Source organism: Furipterus horrens, unplaced genomic scaffold, assembly GCF_987537825.1.
Source record: "Furipterus horrens unplaced genomic scaffold, mFurHor1.1.pri manual_scaffold_11, whole genome shotgun sequence".
NCBI lineage: Eukaryota > Metazoa > Chordata > Mammalia > Chiroptera > Furipteridae > Furipterus > Furipterus horrens.
The window spans coordinates 33,776,861-33,803,957 of NW_028327181.1; the positions used below are offsets into that span (position 1 = coordinate 33,776,861).

Consider the following 27,097-nt stretch of genomic DNA (forward strand, 5'->3'; position numbering starts at 1 on the left):
AAGACTGAAAAATGACAGTGGAGGTTGGAGAGGGAATGCATGCCAGGTTTACTCTCGTGGCGGCAGACAAGACAGCAGCAGAGCATCTGTGCCACCTGAACAACAGGGGCACATATATAGAAAGGATATTAAACAAAAGTGGCACAGAGCCAGCAAGAATAGTGAGATAGTATTGCACCTGAACACTTAAGCACTTTCTTACATAAGGATGATTTGGGGAAGTGCATGTGTGTTGAGGCGCAGATCTTGGCTACAGTCATCCGGGTACACAATATGGAGTTGCTGCCATTTTCAGAATCTCTGTTCTCTGATTCTTTTTTAGAAGGTCATGGGCCCAGAGAGGTGGCTGACTGTGTTCTGACACGAACATGCCCGCCTGGTTAGGCTTTAGGCCTCCCAGCCTCACCCCCACCCAAAGAAGGGTGCACGGGGCATGCAGGGGGCATGGCAAGATTGCAGAGGAGAAAATGAGACCTTATTCATCTAGTGCTTCTGAAGGACATTCAGATTCTCAAATAAGAGGGCCAACAGCATGGACACCACACCTGGGAGGTCTGAGAGGAGGCTAATGGGGCCATCTTCAGAGTGATTTGTTTCATCTTTTTTGTATTCTCAACCAAAAGTCTTGATTTCCTATTTCTTATTTGAAGAGAGAATACAAACAAAAATTTGAGCACCTGTGGAACAAAATTTTTAATATTATTTAATACTTATAATATTAATGAATATTTAATACTTATCAATTTTAAAGTCATTGTAGTTAGTGGACACTAAATTGGATAGCAAAAGGCTATAATATTCTGACCAGCTAGAAAGATAAATAAATCATAATGTTCCCGTACCCACCTAATCAAAATAGTCTAAATGAATCTATCTAACAGCTTGTCAATGGAGAGGATACATCAGAGTAAATACAAACTCTACTTTATATTAAAAAATATTACAACACAAAATATATAACATATTGTATATGTATGCATATATGGTTTATATATACATACATTATATATGTTGTTGGATATATAATATAATTATATATAACCTGTTTTGTACATAAATAATTATCTAAATTTACATAGTTTACATTATTCTAGATCTTTCTGTGTATCTCCAATATTTCTCATATTATGCTCTTCTTGTCATTTGCTTCTAGTGTTAATACTTTTATTTGACTCACTTTCAAGGATGTTCCTGTTTTTATTTCCAGTAACTCCTTCCTTCAATCTTCTCTGGTATCTTTGTGGACACAGAGTTCATTTTAGCCTTACAATCTATTTTACTTTTCCTCTAATGTTTCCTTAGCATTCTTCTTCCTTTCTCAGAGCTCCTGCATGCAATTCAGGCTTTTTAATATTTTCAAAAATTTTTAATGTTTGATTAAGATAATATGATTTAAAATCACAGAAATTCCTTGAGTAAATGAAAAGCTGAGAAGTACTCATTAATTTTATAAAGACATTACCCACCTGTCACATATCAGTGTCAATATTTGCAAATTAACAGGCACTTTTTAAATGTGCTCCTTGCTTGCAGGCCTCTTCATAGACTGCTCAAATCTTTGCTAAGCTGGACCTCTGGAAATATTTCTAACTATTGTTTTCTATTATTTAGTAAGCATTGTGCTTAGTAAATAGCCAAGCATGTGCTAAACATGTTGTATGAATGAACTCATTAATTTTTACTAAAAACTATAAGAGGTAAATGCTCTTAATATCTTCATATCATGAGTATTAAAAAACTGAAGTTTGGAGAGATTAGGTGTCTTGTTCAAACTCATTCATCAGCAAGCAGGTTACAGCATTGGACTTCAACCCAGTCTGAGCCTGACTCCAAAACCACCTGACAACTAAGTAGTTAGACATGTGAATGGGTGACAGAGACAGATAGAGGGATGGATAGGCCAAGGCAGTAGAGGCAGTGCCCACCCTTGGCTGAGGGCTGCCAAATGCGCCACCCCACAGAGGTCCCACATGCAGATGAACAAGCCAGGCAGCTCAGCGGATGGATAGTCAGCGAGATACAGACCTATAGAGCAGCCTGAGCCACAGAACACGTGGTTCAGAGGTTTCTGCAAAACCTCCACAGGCGGGTAGCAGCCAAGTCCATTCTCCAGCCTGCTGTACGGAGCACAATGTGGGCGACATTGTTCTCCATAATTGCAACATTTTGTTTTTCCTTTTTCCTAGTTACTGATCAAAAGACAGCTTCAGGCACCCTGGAGAATGGCTCACCATCCTCTGAGGACCCTCGGCAGTCCCCTATTACTGGTAAGTGTTGAAATCATGAAAACTCTTTTAAAAAATCATGCTCTTTGGGAAGTGAGTTTCCAATTCTAACTTTTAAGAAGACTTTTTCTCTTGATTTGTACCAAGACCACTCAAAATTCCCTCTAGCTATGTGGTGACTCAGAGTAGTGCCATTGTTAACCATCTAGCAGGTTAACAAGTAACTAACACCTCTCTCTCTCTCTTTCTCTCTCTCCACCCCCCCCCAACACACACACACTGGTGACATTGGCATTTTCATGGTGGTAAAGGACAAGGTAGAATTCACTAATGACAAGATTCATTTCTTTGCTTTTCCATCTAGAATAGACCAAAATAAAGACTTGGTATCAACAGAGCAAAGAAGCAGGATCTGGAGATTTGGTGTTTTTGTCATTGAATAACAAAATCGCCTTTGAAGTTTCATCAGTTACTTGGTTGTCAAGAACTCAGATAGCTTTTGATGACAGCCTTGAACTATAAATGCAGAAGAATTTAGAAAGCTTAGATTATAATCCCAGTTTTTTAGATAGGAAACCCATTAGATGTTTAACTCTGGACAATGGTCCTATATTACATTTATATTTGCATTTAACTTAGCATAGTATCTGGCACCAGCCAGTACTCAGGAAATGCAGCCTTGGAGAGTGTGTGGGTGAAGGCATGAAGTACATCCCACTTCTGGGGCAGCGGGGGAGGGGGCAAGCACAGACCTGAATGACAACTGAGCCTTCTTTTCAACAAAAACATCATTGCTTTGTACATTTCAGGTTGTAACTTTTCCGTCCATAAAGCTCGGGATGTTGTTCTCAACTGTTCATTTCTCTTCAAGCCTCCTAAGGACCTTCTCACTAAGAGGCCTGATTCAGGGAAGAAGGACAAAATGATGGTTTTAATTTTGGGTTCTGGGTTTCAATATTGGCTTTGCCACTGATTTGCTGCAGGACTTTAGACAACTTACTTACTTAACTTCTCCAAAATTGTTTGCTCAGAGCCGCGGTGAGAAATAACATACACCAAACCCCCAGTTTAAGGCCTGGCACAGAGTAAATGTCCAACATTTACCTTAACAAATAAGGCCAGTAAGCCAGACCATTTGCAACTATTTTTGGAAGAAGTCAGGAGTTCCAAAACGACCTCATCGTTTTCTAGTGAGGATCACGTAATGTGGTTTCCCATGCCACTTTGCTGCTTCTGGATGACTGCGTACACACAAATGGTGCATATAGTCATGTGTACAGATCACGTGTTTCTTTCGTCTTAGTCACGGCAGTGGGAGATTTTAGGACATTGGAGACTGACAAGGAAGAGGAAGAACATGCCACTCAAGACCCTGACTTGACCACTGGTGAGTGTCCCCTGCCACATTTAGAGCAAATAGTTGGCATTTTCACCTCTTCATCAGTATGTCTTTGTTTTTCTTGACCCTCCTGCTAGTTAATCACTCCTTTGCTCTGTGACTTAGTGGCCTCTGTCGGTCCTGTGACTTCTGCTGACCCCTCCTTCTCTGTGTCCTGAGCAAACTTCTCTTCCTCTTCTCACTGCTTACCTGCACATGTGTTTCTGACTGTACTTCCTTGTCCTTGGTTCTTTCCTGAATTTGTAAAGCATGAACCCATTCCCAAGACTGCTCCTGCTGCCACCGGGCAGGAGGTTTCATACCTGTATTTCCAGAACATTCTCCTGAGCATTTGTCCCTGTTTCATTCCACATCCTACATATCTCCTCAAATTCAACCTGGCTAAATGCTGAACAGTGTCTTTGCCCACAAGAGCCACTTGTCTAAAGCATCACAAAGGCCCAGACCATGGGGTCACCTTTCATTACTGTCTGTGCATATGTGTGCATGCATGTGTGTGTGTGTGTGTGTGTGTGCGTGCACATACACATATGAGGTCAGTCAGTTTCCAAGGATTTTTGAGTCTTTGCTTTCAGGTATTTTGTCCACTCTCAGCACTAACACCCTGATCCAGACCCTCATCATCCTCTGTGTGCAGAATTATAACTTCCATTTCTCCTTTTGTAGTCCATTTTTAGTACCTTACTATCCAGACTTCTCTTTGCACTCTTTACACTTGTGTTCAGAAAACCTTGTTGGCTTCTCATAATCTACAATGAGAGCATAAGCCTTAACACCCCATTTCAGGTGCACGCTATCACTTCCCTCCACATTCTGTCTCTCAAGTCCTGACAAGAATGCCTGTTACTGAAAACGTTGTCTCATTTTGATTGCCCTGCTTTCATTTAGCCTAACTGGCCCCAATGAAAAGAAAGCCCTCTTCTCTCCTCTTCTTACCCCTTTTTCAATGCTAGTGTCTTCAAGGAACACTTTCCTGACCAACTCGGGGACCACGCCTGCCTCTGAGTCCCTGAATACATTATTATATTAACACACATGGATCTAAAATGTGGCATAGATATCGTACTTCTGTTTGCTTCTATTAACTTATTTGTTTACACATATGCAGCTCCAAGCATGATGTCCCACACGCAGCTGGCACCCCTTGATTGCTTGTAGTTGAGCTCAGTGAGGGAACCAGGACAGTCAACAAAGCTAGAGCACCTGGCATCAGAAGTCTGGGTTCAGAAAGACCTTTAAGGGCTCAACTAGCCTATTTCCAAACATCTCATGTGAGACCACGTTTAACCTAGCCAAGATCAATAAATATTCATTTTATTTGCATAGTTTTTCAGACTTCTTAACAACCTCTCTTGCTAAATGACACTTTGCTTAAAAAAATTACTCCTTATAGCTAATTTGAACCCCCTGACTATAATTTAAGTCAATATTCTCACATTTTTCTTTAGAAATGAAAAATAAAATTTAATATCTATATAACTTAAAAACCTTTTCCAAATCATCCCATAAAATAGTTTTGTATTCTTGTTTTCAGAGACTAAATAGTATGAATCTCTTTACCTTCAGGATAAAGCTCTTCTTCATCTCTTCATATGAGCTATTAGCCTACACTATATTGTAGAAGTATTGTGTGTACTCCTCAGAGAGCAAAGAGAACCCTCAAGTTATCTAAATTCCTTTCGTTTTTCTCATAGGAGCAAATCCTCAGTATCAACCATTGGTGAGGAAGAAGAGTGGCATACTGCTGCTCATTCTTGTGTCCTTCCTCCTGTTCATACTCTTCATCATTGTCCAGCTCTTCATCATGAAGCTTCGGAAAGCACACGTGATATGGAAAAAAGGTGAGCAGGCAGAGAGCCTGGTAGACTGCAAGACGTGGAACAATCGGAGAGCACAAAGGAGAACTCTGTCCACCACAACTTTTTCTTAGATGATGCCCAAATCTACTTGATAAATGTCACTCAAATAAGCAACTGTTTCCTTTACAGTAGAAAAGGGATGTGAACCTCCAGGAACCGTAGTGAAAGAGCGCAAGACCGCAAGACCAAAAGAAACTAGAGTAGCTCCAGGAACTGGAATTATATTATAGAAGCTTCTATTCACAAAAGGATCCAAAATAGAGAGCTCATCCATCCATCCATCCAATACACATTCATAGAGCCCCTGTTGTGTTCCAGGCCCTGGGGATCTGTCTGTCCACCGACAAACCAGGCTCCTACTCTCAAAGTTATAATTCTAGGAGTCAATCAAAGGTTGAACATAATGGACTGTTTCAGGCCCATTTTTACTTTGAAAGAATGCACTCAACTTCCCTCAACCATAATGTGTAATTTTTTCTTAAGCATACTGATTAAAAAGTTATTATTAGAAACAAAAAAATATATAGCATAGAAAATACCTATTAAATATATAGACCCAACATTTATCAGAGCTAGAAGGGACCTTAGAAGTTATCCAGAATAAGCCATCTACTTAATTTATTCCATAAACGTGTGTCAGGATTAAATCCCTTCTTTAATTCTCAGCAATTGTTCGGCCCTCTGCTGTCCAACACAGTAGCTACAATATAACTGAGTATCTGAAACGAGGCTGATCCCTCTTGAGATGTGCTATAAGGATAATATACACACTGAACTCCGAAGACTCAGTACACACACACACACACATACACAAGAACATAATATATCTAATAATAATATATTGGGTCTACTTGTTAAATGAAATATATTACTAACTTAATCTCACCTGCTTCATTTTACTCTTTGAGCCCAGCTGCTGGGAAAGTTAAAGTTACCTAGTGCTATTAGGCAGTGCTGACTCAGCCTCATGTGGCTCTAACATCTCCACTGACAGAGAACTCATTACATCTCAAGGTGAAATATTACATCTTTGAATAGCTCTGACCTTCTTAAAAGTACCACTTTTTGAAGTTTAAGATCAATCTCTCTAGATATTCAGAAGGACTAATATTCTCATGATAAATAGACCTAGAAGCAGGGTCTGGCTTTTCAATGCACCTGCACAATAAGAAATGTAGTGGTTTCCAAATCTCCCGTTAATGCTTCATCCCCAGAGTTCTTTAAGAGCTATTGAAATTATTCTTTCCCGGAAGACAATAGTGATTCTAACTGCTGTCCTTTGACTTCTGCAATTCTTATACTGCCTAGCATGTGCCTCTAGGGCACATAGGAAATAATAAAAATGATTTGTTCAATGAGGACATGAGGTATAGGTGGGAATGATAAGTCCACTATTGTATAAAAACAGAGGTGTCATATTATTCAAACATACCTTTCTACATATAGATGATATCTGTGGCACCTGAAGTTAATAACTTAGTTTTTTTCTTGCAGAAAATGAAATTTCAGAACATACTCTAGAAAGTTATAAATCAAGATCAAATAATGAAGAAACATCATTCCAAGAGAAAAATGGACACAGTAAGTCAACCGTCTGAGATTTGAAAAATAAGCTTCATTAATTTGTTTAAGGGGGAGAGTAAAAATTATTTGATTTTTAGCTCTAGAAAGTCATCTTGTAAAACTTAAGAAAGTGCATCTTAAACAATGAAAAGTAGTAGTTAACTTCACATAGCTAATGACTTTGGAAGCCATCCCCTCATCCTCACTGACACACACAGGCACAGCTCTGGACTATATGTCCTCCCGTGCTCCAGAGTGCCCTATGCACATCTTTGCCCATGAAGCACTGCTATGCCATATTGTCATTTTGGGTGTATTGGTCTGCCTGCAACAATACGCCTTTACGTGGTGAATAGTTGGGTTTACTCTGTGTGTACCATAGATTCTATCACAGGACTTGGCACAAGTGAAGAGTTTGATAAATTTGTATTGAATAAACCAATATAAGACTTAACTAACTCAAGGAGAAATGTGTCAGAGTTTTTGGATGACTTCATTGCAATTCCTTAAGCAAAGAAAAGACAAATTATTTTTATGTAAAGAAAAAATTTTAAAGAGTCTAAAAGAAAAGGGGTGAGAGAGAAGGAGAAAATTCTTGACAAAGATCCAGCAGACAGAAGTGGATGTAAACCAAGAATATTATACCTTCCAAACATTTTTTTCCTCCATACGAATTAACTTATTCTATCTGCCAAGAGCTGCAAGAAATGCAATGGACTCTACAGCTAGTTTCTATAGGTTTTATTGAGGTTTTTGTAGGAAGCGTGTCTTTTACAACAATGCTGCCCTTGGTTTGTTCTGACCTAGTAGGGAGTGAAATGGGAAGAAATGGCTATACTAGCAGGTAGCAGGGCCCGGGGAGTGGACTGTGCGAACAGAGGGCAGGAGGAGAAGATGTGTGTGAGCTACATACCGTTTGTTGTATTGCCACCTGTGTTTCTATAATAACAATGTCCTCAAACTCGTCTGGCAAGTAGGAGAATGATGTCAGTATTACGTGTAAGTCATGTTGCTCCCTGGACTGATTTTCCTAGGCAAGGCAAACCAAAAACAGTAGAACTACAACATTGAACAGGAAAAGAACAGCCCTCAGCTCAGCTGCTGAACAAGCAGAAGCCCTTGCAGTTCAACTTTAAGAACACTTAGAGTAAGCGCCTGCACTTAGGACTTGCTGCGTAGAAAGGTCTGTCCCCAGGGGCAGGCCACAGTTGGTGGAGGCTCCCTTTCCCCTGGGCTCCAATATCCACTTCTACCCTCCTGCCCTCTGTGCCCCAGATCCAGCATTTCAACTAGATTTGGTTTTGACACTTAAAAGATGTCCCCTGTGCCACTCGGTCTCTGTGGACAGAGTTGCAGAGGCTTTGCGTGGTCTGCCCTAGGACTATTTTTCCTATAAGCCCTGCCACTTACAGTATGAAATTTTGATGAAAACAATATATTTTTCCCCAGCAACCCATATTATTTTATAGCAGAAATGTCTATTATTTTATTTAAAGTTTGTGAGTATATTTTTTATTTAACAAGACTTTTTAAAAGTTAGGCTATAGCCCTGACTGGTGTGGCTCAGTTGATTGGGCATCATACTGCAAGGGGAAGGGTTCCCAGTTGAATTCCCAGCAAGGGCAAATACCTGGGTTGGGGGTTTGGTCCCGGTAGAGGCACATGTGCGAAGGCAACTGAGCGATGTTTCTCTCTCATATTGACGTTTCTCTCTTTTTCTCCCTCCCTCCCCTTCTCTATAAATAAATAAATAAATAAATATTTTTTAAAGTTAGACTATAACAATGCAGTCAGATCACTTATATGCATCCGTGAATTTCAGATTCAGTTTTTAAGACTTAAACATATGGGCCTAAAAATACCAGGTGCAGTGTTTCAAATAAAGGGGTGCAATGCTGTTCAAAATAAATTTTCATCTTCAACATATTTCTCTTTTAGCTTTTCAGTCAAGGAGCTGCATGGACTACATCACACAGTTGTATACAGAAGCAAAAACAAAAAGGAAGGAAAATGCACTGCATTCAAAATTAAATGGTGAGCACACTGCTCACATGCCGGAGAGCATTGTGTAGTGCTCCCTGCAAGAGAAAATGTGATTTCGGGCAACCACATTGTCCCCTCTGTGGACAGCTTGTGGGGAGCAGTGTGCTTGCTGACAGAAGAACATGCTTTGCGCGCAATGCAGGATGGTGTCCTCCACAGTCATCAGCCCCAGATTCAGAGCAGCAAGATGAGGCCTAAACCATGGACATAAAGCTTCGTAGTTCAAAAACTAAATGACCTATCACACCTGACACTACTTCAGAGCAGGAAGATGCTACTCAGCCCTGGGATCTGTGTCTATGTGACCAACTAACATGTTGCTGTGAAAGAAGCAGCAGCTCTTAGATGGAACTAGTGGAACTACATAAAAAATGAAAATTAAAAAATAACATTTCCTTCTGGTCTCCAAATAAAGGACTTCAAGATGAAAAGGCCTTAAAGGTCTCCAATCCCAGGAGCTTAGTTTTGAGCTGGACTTGAAGATGGAACCATTAGGCACACGGTCAGAGAGAAGCAGCACATGCCTGTGAGTAAGCCAGGACCAGGAGCTCCCTGAGGCAAGTGTGAGTGCAAGGGGAGCCCACAGGTTCAATCGCCTCGGGTTTTCTCCTACCTCACAAAAGCTGACCTGGTGATGCTCTTTTTAATGACACTTTAATACAGAAACACGTGCTAAAGAAAACGGATGTGTTTGATTAACTCATTTCTACCTTAATGGATGATTTTTAAAATTATTTAACAAAGAGGAGTATATTTGTTTTTCTAGTGGTTGTATTCCTTCTATTTCCTACTTCCACCTTCACTTGTGAAACATACATTTTCCCCTACCATTTAAGGTAGAGCAAGACCTGACATTTGTTTATGACATTTCTCATTGCTTAGATCCAAATAAACTAATTCTAAAATGATGCGTGCCCCTTCCCCACACCTACCACACATACTGTTATTATGAGCTTGTAATTTGTTACAGGGTCAGATCCAGTTGAGCTGTTTTTCTCTTGATAATGATTATTTTAAGTATCAAAAAATTACTGAAAGATGTAAAGAGAACAAAGCACTTTTCCCTCTGAACCACTTGAAAGTAAGTTGACCCAATCCTCCATCACTCCTCAAATATGTGAGTGTGTATTTCCTACAAATGAGAATACTCTCCTGCAGAACCACAGTGCAGCCATCTCAGTGAGGAAATTCACACTGATCTATTTCTACCAGCAGTCCTCAGACTCCATTCACCACTCCCCAACTGTCCCCAGGGATCCAGTTCAGAACCACGCGTTTCATTTTAGTCTCATACCTTTTGGCACAGTTCCACTGCCCGCGTCTTCCACGGGAGGCGGCCTCGGTGCCCATGCTGCAGTGCCAAGCGCTGTGTGCCGCAGCGGCAGACAGGTCCAGCCACTGTCAGAACCGCCTGGGAGGGTTTCACGAAACAGGAATTCCAGCTCCTCCTCAAGGCTCTGCTCAGCAAACCTGCAGGCAGGGCTTTGGGGTCTGCACTTGTTTAAAGCTCCCTGAGTGGTTCCAACAGCCCGCGTGGCCCTGATGTCCCACAAATCAAAAATTTTTTAATCATAGCTGAAATAGAAATGTCATTAAAACTGAATTAGAAATAATATTTAGAAATATTCTCCTGGAGACCGAACTTAGTCATCTAGATTGAACCCATTCTGCGGATGAGAACACACAACTTAAAAGTACCTGGCCTGTGGTAGTTTCTCAATTTATATTTAGTGAACAGCAGAGGGAGGACAACAAAATAAATAGTTTGTAGAAGACCTGCTCTGAGTCAGTCACTTTCTAAGGTAATCTAATTTAATCATCGTAACAATCTTACACGATAGGTGTTGTCATGCACATTTGACACATAAGAGACACTTCAAATTCTACAAAATGGCTCAGGGAGCCCCAAAGCTGATCTGCATCTGTTTAGCTTCAATAGTGTTCCCATTCTCCTGCTCAAATAGAAGAGGAAATGAGATACTGGACAGCTGTGCTTACTCTTTCCATTGCCCCTCCACGCCCTCCACCCTCTTCTATCTGCTGGGCGTGCTGGGACACTGGCACACTGGACCACATCAGTAGGGCTCCTTTGCAGCTCTCTCTCCAGGAAGGTGGAGTGCCAGCAGGGGAGCAGGGGGTGTGTGTGCAGTTACCAGGAACTGGCTGTGTCCCCATGGTGGGCTACCGCTCCTGTCAGGCAGCCCTGGTCTGGAATCTACTTCCTCCCTCCACCTCATCAAGCCTAGAAGCACTGTCTTCTGTGGTTCCCCCAAAGTTTTATAACTATATCATTTATAAAATCTCCCCAAACTGCATATCCCTGTTTCCTTCAGAGACCCTGACCAATATAATAGCTATCTATTTGACTATCTACAGATTTATTTCATCTCAATAAATCTGAATCAAGTTTTATAGATAGTCATGGAATATTACAATTGGAAGGAATCTTAGAGTTCATCTCAAGCATTTTCTATGAAGTATTTCTGGAAACTCTGGTGGACTAGAAATGTTAGCAGGTGTTCTGTGATGAAAAAAAGCTTTTTATGGTTAAATAAGTTTGAAAAATGTTGAATGCTACATCTCCCTCACAGAGGGGATGCACTTTAGCATAGTAAAGGTTTCAAAGTCTTCTTATAAAGAAATCTGTTCAGCTTTATTTAACCCAGCAAAGTTCAAACCTAATCACCTAGAGCAATTCATGGTCATCGCCTAACGAATGACCATCTGCCATTGTCTTTCTGCTTCCTAGTGGATCTGTGATTTTGTTCTGCTATCTGCTCCCCACTGTAGTCCTGTACTTCAGGGCAGTTGGGCCCATCCCCAGCCACAGGGGGAGATCATGACAGGTTTGGACTTTGCTGGAGGTAAGTTCGGGCCTGGGCATGGACAACAGAGCTGGCCATTGAGATAGGAGTGGGAGTTCCTAGCAGACACCTGGGAAAAACCTTTCTTTGTGATAAAAGGAGGCACTCAGATTGAAAGCATCCTGCTCCGCTCATGCTGTTGTCATAACTGCACGTGATGCCTGGAACTGCCACCATCATTTTCTTCCCATTGTGACATTGGAGCAAACGTGTTGAGGTGCCACAGAAAAGAGACAGCCGGACATGGAAGCCTTCGGTTTCATTAAACTGCCGAGTATTTCAGAATTTCTCATTAAGTGAAATAAAGAGCCCCATACGATCATTGTTTAAGCCAGGTGAAGTGGAATTCAACTACTTCAGCTCCTAAACTAGAAAATAGTTATTCTGAGAACATTAATGTTCTAAGAACACAATTTGGGAAACACTAATCTAGAGCAATTTTTTTTTCTGTTGTGGAGGAGGGAACTGAGGCTCAGAGAGGTTTCATCTTCATCAAACATCAAAGACCACACAGCTAAGTATATAAATTGGTTATATTAGTTCTGTCAGAAGAGTACACTGTACCACTATGCTCTATTTTGGAAGGAAAAGGGAACAAGCACTTTTAAATTAGAAGCTTATTCTTCTCAGATATTCAGTAAATATTTTCTTTGTGCTTAGGATATAACTGTTACAAGAATAAGAGATCTGCATCTGAAACCTGGGCCCACTACTTTTGACTTGTGTGATCTTGGGTGAAATAAATTACTTAAAACTTGGAGAAAAAGCAAACAAACAAGAAAGTACATAAATCAGGGTAAGGAGAATAGAAAATGGGGTGGTGAGGGAAAGCGTCCCTGGTGAGGGGTCTTAAGGAAATGAGAGAGTAAGCCAGGAGGACATCTCAGGCAGTCTCAGAATTTCAGGCCTGACCCAGAGCTGCTGAGTCAGAGTCCTCAGTTTAGCGCAATTCCTAGGTGCTTCCTGTATGCACTCAGGTTAGAGAAGCACAGCTTCAGATGAGAAGTGACAGTCGCTGGGCCCAGGTGATTAGCACGGAGGTGAGAAGTGGTAGGATTCTAGATTACCTCTGGATAGAGCCACCAGAATTTCCTGATGGGTGGGATGCAGGGTGTGAGAGACAGAGAGCAGTCATCAAGGATGACTCTTAGGGATTTTGACCTGACTGTCTGGGAGGAGGGAGTCGCCATCCACTGAAATGACAGGAGGATCAGCAGTTCCATTTGGGACTGTGAGGTCTGAGAAGGCCATTAGACATCCAAGAGGAAATGTCAAGCACGCTCATTAGATATACACATCTTCAGCTCAGGAGAGGGTCTGGGAAGGAGGCATACACTTGGAAGCTGTTGATTTCCTCTATAATCAAATCTAAAATGCCACTGTAAGAGGCATCAATATTGTAGAATTGAAAACAATATAGGAGATAGTACTGAAAATCACAAGAAAAGATAACATATCACCAAGGAGTGAAGACAGAGAAGAGGACCAAGAACTGAGCTCTGGGCCACTCTATGGTTAAGATGTCTGGGATAAAAGAGGAACTGGCAAAGAAGTCTGAGGAACAGCTGGTGAAGTAAGAAGAAACCAAGAGAGTGAGAGGGGCATTCTGGAAAGTAAGTAACAAAGCGTTTCAAGAAGAGGCGAGTGATCAACTAACTGTGAGAAATGCTGTGGCCTGGTCAGGAAGGAAGAGGGAGAAAAATCAGTAAGTGGCCCTGGCCAAGTGGCTCAGTTGGTTGGAGCATCATCCTGTAACCAAAGGGTTGCAAATTTGATTCCCTGTCAGGACACATACTTAGGTTGCGGGTTCAATCCCCAGTCTGGGAGTGTACAGGAGGCAACCAATTAATGCTTCTTTCTCGTATGTTTCTCTTTCCCTTCCTCTCTCTCTAGAAGCAATAAAAAATGTCCTCTGGTGAGGATTAAAAAAAATTGACGAGTGGAACAGTGGCATCAAAACTTTTGTTGGAATGGGAGTTTAAGATAGACCAAGAAGAGAGGAAGTGGGGACTGCAGTTTCGACAACTTTTTCTAGATGCTTTGTTGCAAAGAAGTACCGGCATTCCTCAGAGATATTGTGTGTTTGGGTCCAGACCACTGAAATACAGCCAGTTGTAACCTTTTTCCTGGTGAAGGGCCTTGCCTTCAATTTGTAAAAAGTGCAACACGTGTGAAGCACAATAAAGCCAAGTGCAATACAACAAAGTCTGGCTGTATAGAGAAATCGCATCATGGCTGGAGTCCAGGGAAAAGTTTGAGTGGGTTGTGCACTGATAGGAATGAGACAGAGAATACAAGTGAATGGTAATCTGTGAGGGGAGAGAGTAGAGTAGAGAAAGGGTGGGGCTGAGGGTACAAAGGAAGAAACTGGCTTCAGACAGGAGCTTGGATGTCCACTGGGAGAATCAGACAGGGGAGTCTGTGTTCCGGTGCTGGCAGGTGGTGGCCTGCACAAGCCTGTGGATGTTTCCTTCTGAACACTTCAGCTTCCCAGTGAGTCCACGCTCGCCTGCCACTTTACAGTGTACCTTGCGTCGCACGTGCTCGCTTTTAAAGAGGGTATGTGCTTGACAGAAGACACAGGCATCATCTCCCTGATCTTTTCTATTCTTTTCTTTTCTTTCTTTTTTTTTTTGGCACTTTATTCTCTTGTGTTTTTTTTTTAAAGTATATTTTATTGATTATATTGTTACAATAGTTCCAATTTTTTCCCCTTTGCTCCCCTCTGCCCAGCACCACCCCTCCCCCAGCAATGCCCCCAGTGCATGCCCCTAGGTCGTACATACAAGTTCTCTGCTTCACCCTTTCCTATATTATTCGTTTTTTAGATAATTAATTAATTAATTAATTTTATAATAAAAAATAACAATCCCTCCCTCTCAGACTTAAGACCCTTTATAATCTTATAAAGGACAATGGGCGAAGGTCTCGAGCTCCTCTAGCTGCTTCAAGCTGGACATGGTCGTCGTCCTACCTACCTTTGGGCCCAGAAATCCCTAATAAGAGTGGGGGTATGGAGGTGGGAGGTGGCCTTCCCACATGGGGAAGGATCTTGCAGACTTCAGGTCAGTTGGCTGTCCCCGGACAACGGTGTGCTTGGTTTAACAGGTTGGCATCCTTGTTGTATTCTGGGAGCAACAGATTTGGCAAAAAAGGTTAAAAGACATCGTTCAATCCATAACCACTAGATGACAAAAGGCCGGTATTAATTTTTCAATGTCCCATGTTAGGGAAAAGAAAGGGCTTCTTTGGAGGAAGGTATGCCAGACACATCTCACCTGTCCAAAACACTTTTGCCCATTATACTTAGTTTGGGCTGAGGGAAATATTTTAGGCTTCCCCCCTTTCAGACCTCTGGGCCCTTTCTGTCCAAGCCATTAGGATAGAAGAGAGAGACCAGTTTTAAAGTGAAGCCCACAGACCATCCCATTCTTCACCAACCCAGCCACTTAGTTCAGCCAAAACCATTGAGTCTCAGGAGGCAGCAATGCAGACAGGATTAAGTGAGGCCTATACGTACAGACTATCACTCAGGTAATGAGATCGTAGGCTTATGCCCTTTGAAAACAGAAAACACATGTTAATTTATGCAACATAACACACAAACAATTCTCTAAATCTGTAAGACTGTCTTATTGGAAAGACATCCAGTTGCAAGGCATTTGACATTCTTCTTGCCTGTAAATTAAACATCTTTGATGATACCACAGACATAGTTTAACTTTCAAATGAAAACAAATTTTAAATGAAAAGAAACTTTAAAGACGGTTAGCTGCACTACTTTATAGTCTACCACTGAGCATTGTGATTTTCCTTGAATAATGATTTTTCTCCCTAAGATTACCCTCTTTGTCATTAAAGGGACTGCATTAAGTCCATTTTTAATTTATCCTGTTCATTTGCATAAACACAACAAGAGCAGCAAATGATCACTTATGATCTTTAGTTCTGCTTTGCTGGAACTTACCCAAGGAACATTTAGGGTGACCCTCAGTCTTTCCTTCAGAGCACAGAAGCTGAGCCACATACCTGGCATTCAGCCTTGCCTGTAAACACCAGTCTTTTCTAAGTCCTTCAGGTTTTCCATTGTGTCTTTAGGTCCCTTCTAGCCATCTTTCAGGAAAGCAGCCTTCGTTCCTTCCCTGGAAAGATTGCCGTGGACTGTAGAACCAACCAAGTTACCAGGCCTTTCATCTCATGAGCTTTTATTACCTTCGAAAGTCAATCCTAGTTCCTCAGGGCTTTTTGGTAACAACCAGAGCCCAAGCATGTCTCCTTTAGGCATGACATTCCAGTCAAAGTCTTGGTCAAAAAAACCTCTATTAACAACTGGTCTATTAGGTTTATGCAAAAAACCTTAAGTCATTACTTACTTCTTCAGAATGCCAAATTCTGGAGGGATCTGATAGGGAGAAAAATATACAGTGTGATGGAAAATCCTTGTCCTAATATTCACTAAAATTGCATTTCCATTTTTTATATTTTCTTTTTTTCCCCCACTAAAAATTTTTTTCTTTGTTTTCCCATTACAGTTGTCCCACTTATTTTCCCTCTTGCTTCCCCGCACCCTGCCCACCCCTTCTCCCACAGTCAGTCCCCACCCAGTTGTCCATGTCCGTGGGTCATTTATACATGTTCTTTGACTAGACCCTTCCCCTTCTTACCCTCTTCTCTCCCTCCTCCCTTCCCACTTGTTATGTTAGTCTATTCCTTGTTTACATACCTCTGGTTCAATTTTTCTCATTTGTTTGTGTTGTTCATTAGTCTCCTGTATTAGGTGATGTCATATGGTATTTTTCTTCCATTGCCTGGCTTATTTCGCTAAGCATAATTCTCTCTAGTTCCATCCATGTTGTTGCAAATGGTAGAAGTTTCTTCTTTCTTTCTGCTACCTAGTATTCCATTGTGTAAATGTACAACAGTTTTTTGATCCACTCATCTACAGATGAGCACTTAGGTTGTTTCCAGCACTTGGCTATTGTAAATAGTGCTGCTATGAACATAGGAGTGCATAGATTCTTTTGAATTGGTGTTTCAGGATTTTTCAGATATAATCCTAGCAATGGAAGTGCTGGTTCAAAAGGCAGTTCCATTTTTAGTTTTTTTCAGGAAATTCCAAACTGTTTTCCACAGTGGCTGCACCAGTCTGCATTCCCACCAGTAGGGCACCAGGGTTCCCTTTTCTCCACATCTTCGCCAGCACTTGTTGTTTGTTGATTTGTTGATGATGGCCATTCTGATTGGTGTGAGGTGGTGTCTCATTGTGGTTTTTATTTGCATCTCTCTGATGGCTAGTGATGTTGAGCATTATTTCATATGTCTATGGACCCTCTGTATGTCCTCTTTGGAGAAGTGTTTGTTCAGGTCCTTTGCCCATTTTTTAATTGGGTTGTCTGTCTTCTTGGTGTTGAATTGTATAAGTTCTTTATATATTTTGGAGATCAATCCCTTGTCTGAGGTATCATTGGCAAATATATTTTCCCATATGGTTGGTTCCCTTTTCATCTTGCTAATGTTTTCTTTTGCTGAGCAGAAACTCTTTAGTTTGATGTAGTCCCATTTGTTTATTCTTTCCTTTATTTCCCTCGCCTTAGGAGATATATCAGTGAAAATGTTGCTACGTGGGATATCTGAAATTTACCTGCTTATGTTTTGCTCTAGGACTTCTATGGTGCCACAGCTTATATTTAAGTCTTTGATCCATCTTGAATTTATTCTGGTGTACGGTATAAGTTGGTGGTCTAGTTTCATTTTTTTTTGCATGTCCCTGTCCAGTTCTCCCAACACCATTTGTTGAAGAGGCTCTTTTCACCCCATTTGATGTTCTTTCCCCCTTTGTCAAATATTAGTTGACCATAGAGACCTGGGTTTATTTCTGGGCTCTCTATTCTGCTCCATTGATCTATATGTCTGTTCTTATGCCAGTACCAGGCTGTTTTGATTACCGTGGCCTTGTAGTATAGTTTGATATCAGGTATTGTGATTCCTCCTACAGTGTTCTTCTTGCTCAAGATTGCTGTGGATATTCGGGCTCTCTTTTGGTTTCATATAAATTTTTGAAGTATTTGTTCTAGGTCTGTGAAATACGTTGCTGGTATTTTAATAGGGATTGCATTGAATCTATAAATTGCTTTGAGTAGTATGGACATTTTAATGATGTTGATTCTCTCATTCATGAACATGGTATATGCTTCCATTTATTTGTATCTTCCTTAATTTCTTTCTTCAGTTTTATGTAGTTTTCTGAGAACAGGTCTTTTAAGTTTATTCCTAAGTACTTTATTTTTCTTCTTGCTATAGTAAATGAGATTTTTTTCTCTAGTTTCTATCTCTGATATTTTATTGTTGAAGTACAGAAATGCCTTTGATATCTGAATATTGACTTAACCCTGCTCTTTTGCCAAATTCACTTATTAGTTCAAGTTGTTTTTTGGTGGAGAATATAGGGTTTCTATGTACACTATCATGTCACCTGCAACTAATGATAGTTTTACTTCCTCTTTTCCAATTTGGATGCATTTTATTTATTTTTCTTGTTTGATTGCTGTGGCTAGAACTCCCAAAACTATGTTGAATAGGAGTGGAGAGAGTGGACATCCTTGTCTTGTTTCTGATTTCAGAGGGAATGCTTTAAGTTTTTACCCATTGAGTAAAATGTTGGCTTCAGGTTTCTCATGTATGGCCTTTATTATGTTGAGGCATGCTCCCTGTATTCCAATCCTGCTGCATGTTTTCATCTTAAATGGATGTTGTACTTTATCAAATGCGTTTTAGCATCTATTGATATGATCATGTGATTTTTGTCTTTTATTCTGTTTATGTGGTGTATTATGTTTATTGTGTCCCTGGCTGGTTTGGCTCAGTGGATTGAGCGTCGGCCTGCGAGCTAAGTGTCGCTGGTTCAATCTTCCAGTCAGGGCACATCAGAGAAGGAAAACTCTGACTCCAAAAAATCTCCGCTGCCTTGCGGCATACCTCTTCAGGGGAAAGGCTAAGGGAGTAAACCCCGACAGAAAATCCGGAGCCGGAGTCCCTAAGGCGGTTTGACGTTGTAGTCAACACCGGCAACTCCTGCGGCGCACCTGAAGCCAAGCTGTATTGACTCCGTCTTTCCCTTGGACCCTTCAGCTGCGAAGAGAGGGGGGTCTGCTGCATGGGCAACAGCAGACCCTCCATATCACCCTGCCCAGGCTCTGTAGCTTCAGCTTCACTGGAGAGGACACTCCAGCGTCAACGCAAGATGTCGATTCAACACGGGAGGAGACAGATACCGTGTCACTCCCGAGTCGGACTGCACAGCCATTCTCAGCGGTGCAGATAGACTCTTAAGAAGCTACACCATCATCTCTCGAGACGGACGGCTGCCGCCGACGACGACGATGTTTATTGATTTGTGAATATGAAACCATCCTTGCATCCCTGGGATGAACCCCACTTGATCGTGGTGAGTAATCTTTTTAATGTGTCCTGGATCTGTTTTACCAATATTTTGTTGAGGACTTTAGCATCTATGTTCATCAGCGACATTGGCCTGTAGTTTTCTTTCTTTGTTGAGTCTTAACCTGGTTTTGGAATTAGGGTAATACTGGCCTCATAGAAAAGTTTGGGAGTCTTCCTTCTTTTTGGACTTTTTGGAATAGTTTGAGAAGGAGAGGAGTTAGTTCTTTCCTCCATGTTTTGTAAAATTCATCTGTGAAACCATCCGGTCCAGGGCTTCTGTGTGCTGGGAGTTTTTTGAGTACTGCTTCAATTTCACTAGTTGTTATAGGCCTATTCAGACTTTCTGCTTCTTATTGATTCAGTTTTTGGAAAATTATTATGTTTACAGAAATTTGTCCATTTCATCCAGGTTGTCAAATTTCTTGTCATATAGTTGTTCGTAGTAATTTCTTACAACCCTTTGTATTTTTGTGGTATTGGTTTTGTGATTTCTCCTTTTTCATTTCTGATTTTGTTTATTTGGGTCCTCTATCTTTTTTTCTTGATGAGCCTGGCTAAATGTTCGTCGATTTTGTTTTTCTTTTCAAAGAACCATCTCCTGGTCTTATTGATCTTTTGAATTGTTTGTTTAATTCTCTGATTTTGATGATTTCCTTCCTTCTTCTCAATCTGGGCTTTGTTTGCTATTGTCCCTCTAATTCTTGTAGCTGTTGGGTTAGATTTTTTATTAGAGATTCTTCTATCCTTTTTATGTAGGCTTGTATTGTTCTGAACTTCCCTCTCAGGACTACCTTTGCTGTGTCACATAGGTTTGGGGCTGTTGTGTGTTCATTATCACTTGTTTCCATAAACTTTTTGATTTCTTACTTGATGTCATATTTAACCCACTCATTATTTAATAGCATGTTATTCATTCTCCATAAGTTTGAATGTTTTTTAGTTTTTTTCTTGAGGTTGGTTTCCAGTCTCAGGCCATTGTGATCTGAGAAGATACTTGACATAATTTCAATTTTCTTGAATTTGCTGAGGTTTGTTTTGTGTCCTATCATGTGGTCTATCTTTGAAAATTTTCCATGTGCATTTGAAAAGAATGTATAATTTGCTTCATTGGGGTGAAAGGTTCTATATATATATATCAAATCCATTTGATCTAGAGTATTATTCAATGCCTCAATATCCTTGGTGTTTCTTTGCTTTGAAGATCTGTCCATCATTGATAATGGGGTGTTACAATCCCCTACTATGAGTGTATTGCTGTTGATAACCTCCTTGTAGTCTTCCAAGATTTTCCTCATTTATTGGGGGCTCCTATGTTGGGTGTATATATGTTCACAGGGGTTATATGTTCTTGATGAATTGTTTCCTTAAGTATATTAAAATGCCCTTCTTTGTTCCTTTTTATGGCCTTTGTTGTGAAATCTACTTTGTCTGATATAAGTATTGCTACCTCCACTTTTTTTTCATGTCTGTTTTCTTGAAATACTTTTTTTCCATCCCTTCACTTTCAGTCTGTGTAGATCTTTTGTTCTGAGGTGGGTCTCTTGTAAATAGCATTTATGTGGGTCATGTTTTCTTACCCATTCAGTTACCCTATGCCTTTTTATTGGAGCATTTAAACCATTTACATTTACGGTTATTATTTATAAGCACTTATTCATTGTGATTTTTTTCCCTTTGTACTTGTGTTCTCTCTCTCTCTTTTTCTTTATCTTCTTAAAGCAGTCCCTTTATCATTTCTTGCAATGCTGGTTCGGTGGAAATGTATTCTTTTAGCTTTTTTTTTTTTCTGGGAAACTCATTATTTCCCCTTCCATTTTGAATGAGAGCCTTGCTGGGTAGAGAAGTCTTGGTTGTAGGCTTTTGTTTTTCATTTCTTGAAATATTTTTTGCCATTCTCTTTTGGCTTGTAGTGTTTCTGTTGATAAAACCACTTATAATCTTATCGGAGATAACAGTTATTTACTGTTTCTCTCTTGCTGCCTTTAGGATTTTCTGTTTTGCTGCAGCTGCATCGGTGAGATTGAACACTCTGAAGCAGTGTATAAAGTAAGCAAAAAGGTTTATTGCCAGCGGTATGGCTGAGACCTAGTCTCCAAAATGGTGCCAACTGCGAATGAGGTTTAGGTCAGGGTTTATATAGGGGGCTGTACTTTTTTGTTTCTCATTTGGCAGGAAACAGCCTTGGGAAGCAGGCTGGGCAGAGCTGCAGAAATGTTTTGGCAGTAACAGGAACAGAAATTTGCAAGGCCATAAGGTTATCTTTAGCTTGCAGCTGCAGCATCTTAGTTACAGTTAAATTCTTTGTAAACCAATTATTTACAAGAGTTATAAACAAGTCACAAGCAAATGGAAGGAGATAGGGGTTATGGGAAGGAGCTGAGCTGGGGTCTCTTAGCTTGTAAATCACTGAGCAGCTGTAACAGTCCCTCCTTCCAGTTCCTTGACAATACCTTTTAGCAGACCCTTGCAACTTCTTAGCAGACCTTTACAACTTTTTACAGAGAATAGCTGATGCCCCTACAGTTTGTCTTTGAATTTTGCCATTTTAATTATAATGTGTCTTGGATTGGTCCTCTTTGGGTTTATCTTCATTGGGACCCTTAGTTCTTCTTGGACTTGTGTGACTTTTCTCTCCTCAAGTTTCATTGAGCTTTCTTATAACCATTCTTTTGAATTCCATGTCTGATTGTTTGCTTGCCTCTGTTTCATCTAGCACTCTTTCTGGGGATTCCTCTTTTCCTTTCCTTGGAGTGGGTGGGGGTTGTTTCTTTGTCTCCCCATTTTAGGTGACTCTTCTTGTTTGTTTTTGTTTCTTAGATTTGTCTGCTTTGATTTCCCACCTTCGTGGTGTGACCTTCTGTAATAGGAGAACTGGAGGATTCAGTGACGCAGTCTCTTTGGTCTCCTGAGCTTTATGCTCTCAGGATTCCCTTTATGCCATTTGTTTAGGCTGTATGGCTGTATTTAACTTTTGGTTGTTGAGTTGTTTTTTGGTGGAAACTTCCCTCTGGCTAGTTTATTGAGAGTCACTCTACCCACCATTCTTGAATTCTCTAGTGGAGATGTGCTTTCTTCTCTTTCTGGGTCCACCCCTGGTCAAAGTTCCATGGGTTTCATATTTTCCTTTCTGGCTGGTTGTTTGTGAGGAGATCTAGCTGGATTCTGGGGCTGCTATTCTCTCACTTGTAGGTCTGCCTCAGTTCTCCGCTGTGACTCATGCTGAGTTGGGTCTCCTCCCACCCCCACTGGTCCTGTGGTACCCTCCAGCACTCTTCATTTTTGTTTAGCAGCGCTACTTTGTTGGCGAGCTGGTGTGCATGCCCATAGTCCTTGCCCAGTCTCAGTTCTTGTTTCCCCTCCCCTTCTAAAAAGTCTCTGTGTGGCTTCCAAAATACAGTACTGGTCTTCATTTTTGTTTGGCCGAGCCTGTGTGCATGTGTGTGCGGGCGCAGGATTGCCTTCCCAGAAGTCCCAAGCAAGTCCTGGGTTCCACCTCAGCTTTCCTCCATGAGGGCCCCTCTCTGTGGCTCAGTTCTGCATTTTTGTTTGGGAGAGCCTTTGTGCGTGTGCCCGTGGGTGCAAGGTTGCCAGCCCAGGGGGGGTTTACCAAGTCTAAATTCACAGTTTCTCACAGTCAGGGCTGGCCTCTGTCTTCCCACACCTCTGACTGTTTTACCAAACCTTCTCACTGACTCTCTCTTGGACATTGCTGGTTAGGGCGCCTATGGTGGGAGCACAATTTCCAAGCAGATCCCAGCTAATGAGCTAATCAGAAGCTGCCCCTTTCAGTGCAGTGGAGGTGCTGGGTCGGGAAGTCTGGTGACTCCGTTTGGAGAGTGTGGCCCGTGGTTTCTGCTCTCTCCCATGCTACTCCCATGCTGCTCCCGTGCTCTCATCCCTGTTCACCCTATCTGAAAGCTGCTCTCACTCGCTCTCCGCTCTGTGTTCGTACTCCAAGTCCTCCTTCAATGGGAGCAAGCAGACAACACTGTTACCTACTCTGCCACTGTCTTTTCCTCTCGAGAAATCTCTTTGATGCTCTTGTTGGAGGGTGTATCCTGGTTGTTCTGGAAAGCGGGTGAGAAGAAGCTGGCCTCAGGGGAGTAGGGGTGGTCTCAAGACTCATATAAACTTTCACACACTCCTCCTGTTTCCAGCAAAGTACTCCTGTTACCAAACAGCAAGTGGGGTCCTGCTGTTCACTGCCACCATCTAGGCAAAATTCCAGAGGCAAAGGTTTGGTGATAAAGGAAAGAAAAGCTTCACAATTTTGGAATAACAGTTTTCCACAAGAATTAGTCACTTAGGCCTATCAATTAAGGCTAAACGCTGACACCTTGACTCTCGTATGATTTCCCCCTTGTTAGTTTTTAGTTATCGTACTTTTATAGGGTTAGTTTACAAACTAAAACAACATGATACACAAAAGCTACCCAATTCTGGAAGGATGGCAGGCTTCTGCCTCAGAGCCTGTTCCTTCTAGAACGCCCAAAGAATAAACCTGCCACCCTCTGCCAGGCCAGCTTGACCCTAGGCTGTGCACAGAGTTCCTTCCCATCCCAAGTACCATTTTTGGGGGAAATGTGGGCAGCTGCAGCACGATCATCTAGGCGTCCTTGAAGAAGAAGAGTCAGAGAGAGCCTGAGAGCCTGAGAGCCCGAGAGCCTGAGCCAGCTTGAGAGTCTATGAGGCAGAGAACCAGCCCTCCTTTATTTATTTATTTATTTTTATTTTTATTTATTTTTTATCCAATCTCTTTATTGTCAGGGTCCCCTCCTATGCCCCCCACCCCTCACCAAACCTATAGAAAAACCCCAAGCCTGGGAGTGTCCTGGGGAGGGGAGGCAGAGTGTGGGAAAACTCTGTGCTCTGCCCCCTGGCCTGGGCAGTGCCAACAGGGAGGGTACGTGGGGAGGGGAGGCTGGTAACTCCACCTGCAGAGGATGCGGCACTGGCTGAAATGCATGGGGGATGAGGTGCCTGTTGCCAACTCTCCTCTGGGACCCTCTGGGGTGGCATCCAGGGGTGGGTGCCCAGCTTGAGGCCTGGTACAGTGCACGCCCTTCTTCTGCCAGTGGCCATCACTTCTGTCAGGCTGCTCACTGCAAGGCCCCATGCTCCGCGTCTGTGTCCTGGCTGTGTTCCAGCTCTTCCTCGTTGTGTGTCAGCAGCCCTTCCTCATCGCCGTCATCCCGAGCCTGTGCTTCTCCCTGGGGCGTGCCTGCCTCAGAAGCTGTGTCCTCTTGGGGGGGGTGGGGGTGGCCGGCTGCTGCCACCACCACTGCCACTGCCGCTGCCGCCGCCGCTTCCATTGCCACTGCTGCTGCCGCCACCGCCGCCACTGCCACTGCCACCGTCACCCTTCTTCTTGCCATCTGGGTTGGCCTTCTGCTCCTCGGCAATCTGTTCCAAGCGGCCCAGCAGGGCGTCGATGTTGGACTTAATCTGTGTCAGCTCGGTCTTGATGGTCTGCAGCTCACTGCTCTTTAACTTGATCTTGGCTGAGCTGGTAGTGGTGGCTGTGGAGCAGGCAGAGCTTGACAGGAATGGTGGTTTTGACACGCCGGACCAAAGGGACTGTGACCCGGGGTTGCTTCACAGGAACAGCCCTGGGCACAGGCACTGGTGACAGGCGGCCCCAGTAGCCGAAGAGCCTGTAAATAGCAGATGCTGCTCTCTTAAACCCCTTGGGTCTGTTGGGCTTGGGCTCGCCAGCCATGTTGATGTCCAGGGTCTGCCCGGCCAGCACCCGCCCATTCTGTCCCAGCACTGCTGCCCGGGCATGGCGCTCATTGGCATACTGAACAAAGGCATAGCCCTTGTGCACAGAACAGCCGGCCACACGGCCATACTTGGAGAAGATGGTCTCCACATCTGATTTCTTCACCACAGCTGTGTTGAGGTTTCCAATGAAGACTCGAGAGTTGATGGACTTGGGGTCATTCTTGTTGGTTACATTGCTTGTCTGGATCTTCAAGGACATGGTGGCCACCAAGGTTGAGTTCAGTCAATGATCTCCTCTTCAGGGTTACAGGGTCAGCTACCAGCTGCCTCTGGGAATAGGTATCACCCGCGCCAAGAGGTCTAGAAAAGCCCTCTTTTATTTTAAATCTTCTAGCCCATAATTCCATGTGCTCTGGAAGCATTCAGCTTCTTAGCCAATGCCATCCTAGACTGCTTTCCACTGCCTCCTCCTATGGTTCCTTCCTACTCCTCCCCAGTAAACAGATCAGATCTCTCTGTAACACTACTGCTCTCCACTGTGCATGTGATTGAGGGTCCCAATTCCAGAGACTCCTCCTCTTACTATCTCTAGAGGAGAAACTTCCAATTTTCTGCCAAAATTGGGGAGGGGCAGTCATTTGGCTGTATGAGATTTGGGCAAAGGTTTGAGTGTCGAATTGCTTCTTCTTTTTTTTTTTTAACCATTTTATTTATTTTTAAAGAGAGGATTAGAGAGGGAGAAAGAGAGGGAGAGAATCATCAATGTGTGGTTCCCGCTCACAGACACCCCAACTGAGGACCTGGCCTGAAACCCAGGCATGTGCCCTGACAGGGAATCAAACCAGTGACCCTCCAGTTTGCAGGCTGGTGCTCAATCCACTGAGCCACACCAGCCAGGGCACCAATTGCTTCTTAATCAGACTTTCAAGTAATTATGCTGGGGTTAGCCTTACATTCATGCAGTTTCCAGGGGTACCTTGTTTAACCAATTCCTGAGCCTTCTTTAGAGGTATCCAGGGCAAAAATCAGATTGGTTTTTGGCTTTCCTTGTTACTGGCTTTGCGTCCAGCTTTCTCAGGATGACTAAGGCATGAATTGAAAGGTTAAGGTCAGTACCATTTGCTACTGCGGCACCATTTGCAAATCAAGCCTATGACCTTGTTCAACATGACTGCCATTTTACTCTCCTGAGCTTGTGTCCCGAGGACTGGAAATTACTGGAAATCAGGAACAGAATGTGGCTAACTGCTCCCTACAGCCACAGGCAGAAGACGACATTGGAGCAAACTTCAACCTCGTGTTACAAGACCCCAACAGCCCAGGGGCCACACAACAACAACATCCGCCCCTTTACATCAATTACAATCCAGTAAAGGCCAAAGCCCCCACTCCTCAATGCTGGCGTCACTCCACACCATGCTCCTTTCCGCTCTTGGGAAATGAGTAAAACTTTGCTCTCTACCTTTCTTCTCTTTGTGAAGTCTTTCACAGCTTGCATCAGCGACCACCCTAACATTTCGGTGGCCAGTATGGGAAATTTTTCTATTTCTCTCTCCTCCTGAGACTTGTGACTAGGGGAGCAGTGGGCAGTGGAAGCTCAACCCGAGCTAACCTCCTAACCCTGTCTCTGTGAAGTTTGGAGAGAGGATTCTAATCCTTCTCCATCTCTCTGGACTCTGTGGAAGCCTCCTCCTTACCCACCTTCACAGCCAGAGATTGATAAGTCTCTCTGAATCTCAGGATGAAAACATCCTATCGAAAGTGGTAGCTTATGCCCTCATCTCATTGTCATAAACCCTAGTACATGGTCTATGACTTTCCCAGGGTTTTGGCTGGGAGGGATGCCTCCACTGTCTCCCTGCTGTGTTCGGTTTGCTCTTGGGGCCCAGGTACACCTGGCTCCGAGGCAGACCCTCACGTCCGGTCTGCTCTCAGGCTCAGGGACACTCAGCTCTGGCTGCAGATCTCTAGGCCATTTGA

At 42.6% G+C, this 27,097-nt stretch overlaps 1 protein-coding gene and 1 pseudogene across 1 annotated transcript; one reads left to right on the forward strand and one right to left on the reverse strand.

Annotated features, from left to right (window-relative positions):
- The first annotated feature begins 2,131 nt into the window (after positions 1 to 2,131).
- Positions 2,132 to 9,872, forward strand: CRTAM (cytotoxic and regulatory T cell molecule). The gene is made up of 5 exons (XM_090291368.1): positions 2,132 to 2,267; positions 3,529 to 3,612; positions 5,319 to 5,465; positions 6,978 to 7,064; positions 8,985 to 9,872. Exons 1-5 carry the CDS (start codon positions 2,132 to 2,134, stop codon positions 9,116 to 9,118), a joined length of 588 nt encoding a protein of 195 aa, XP_090147494.1. The 3' UTR covers positions 9,119 to 9,872.
- Positions 9,873 to 24,145: 14,273 nt separating this feature from the next.
- Positions 24,146 to 25,477, reverse strand: LOC149997373 (RNA-binding protein Raly pseudogene; annotated as a pseudogene).
- Positions 25,478 to 27,097: the final 1,620 nt, after the last annotated feature.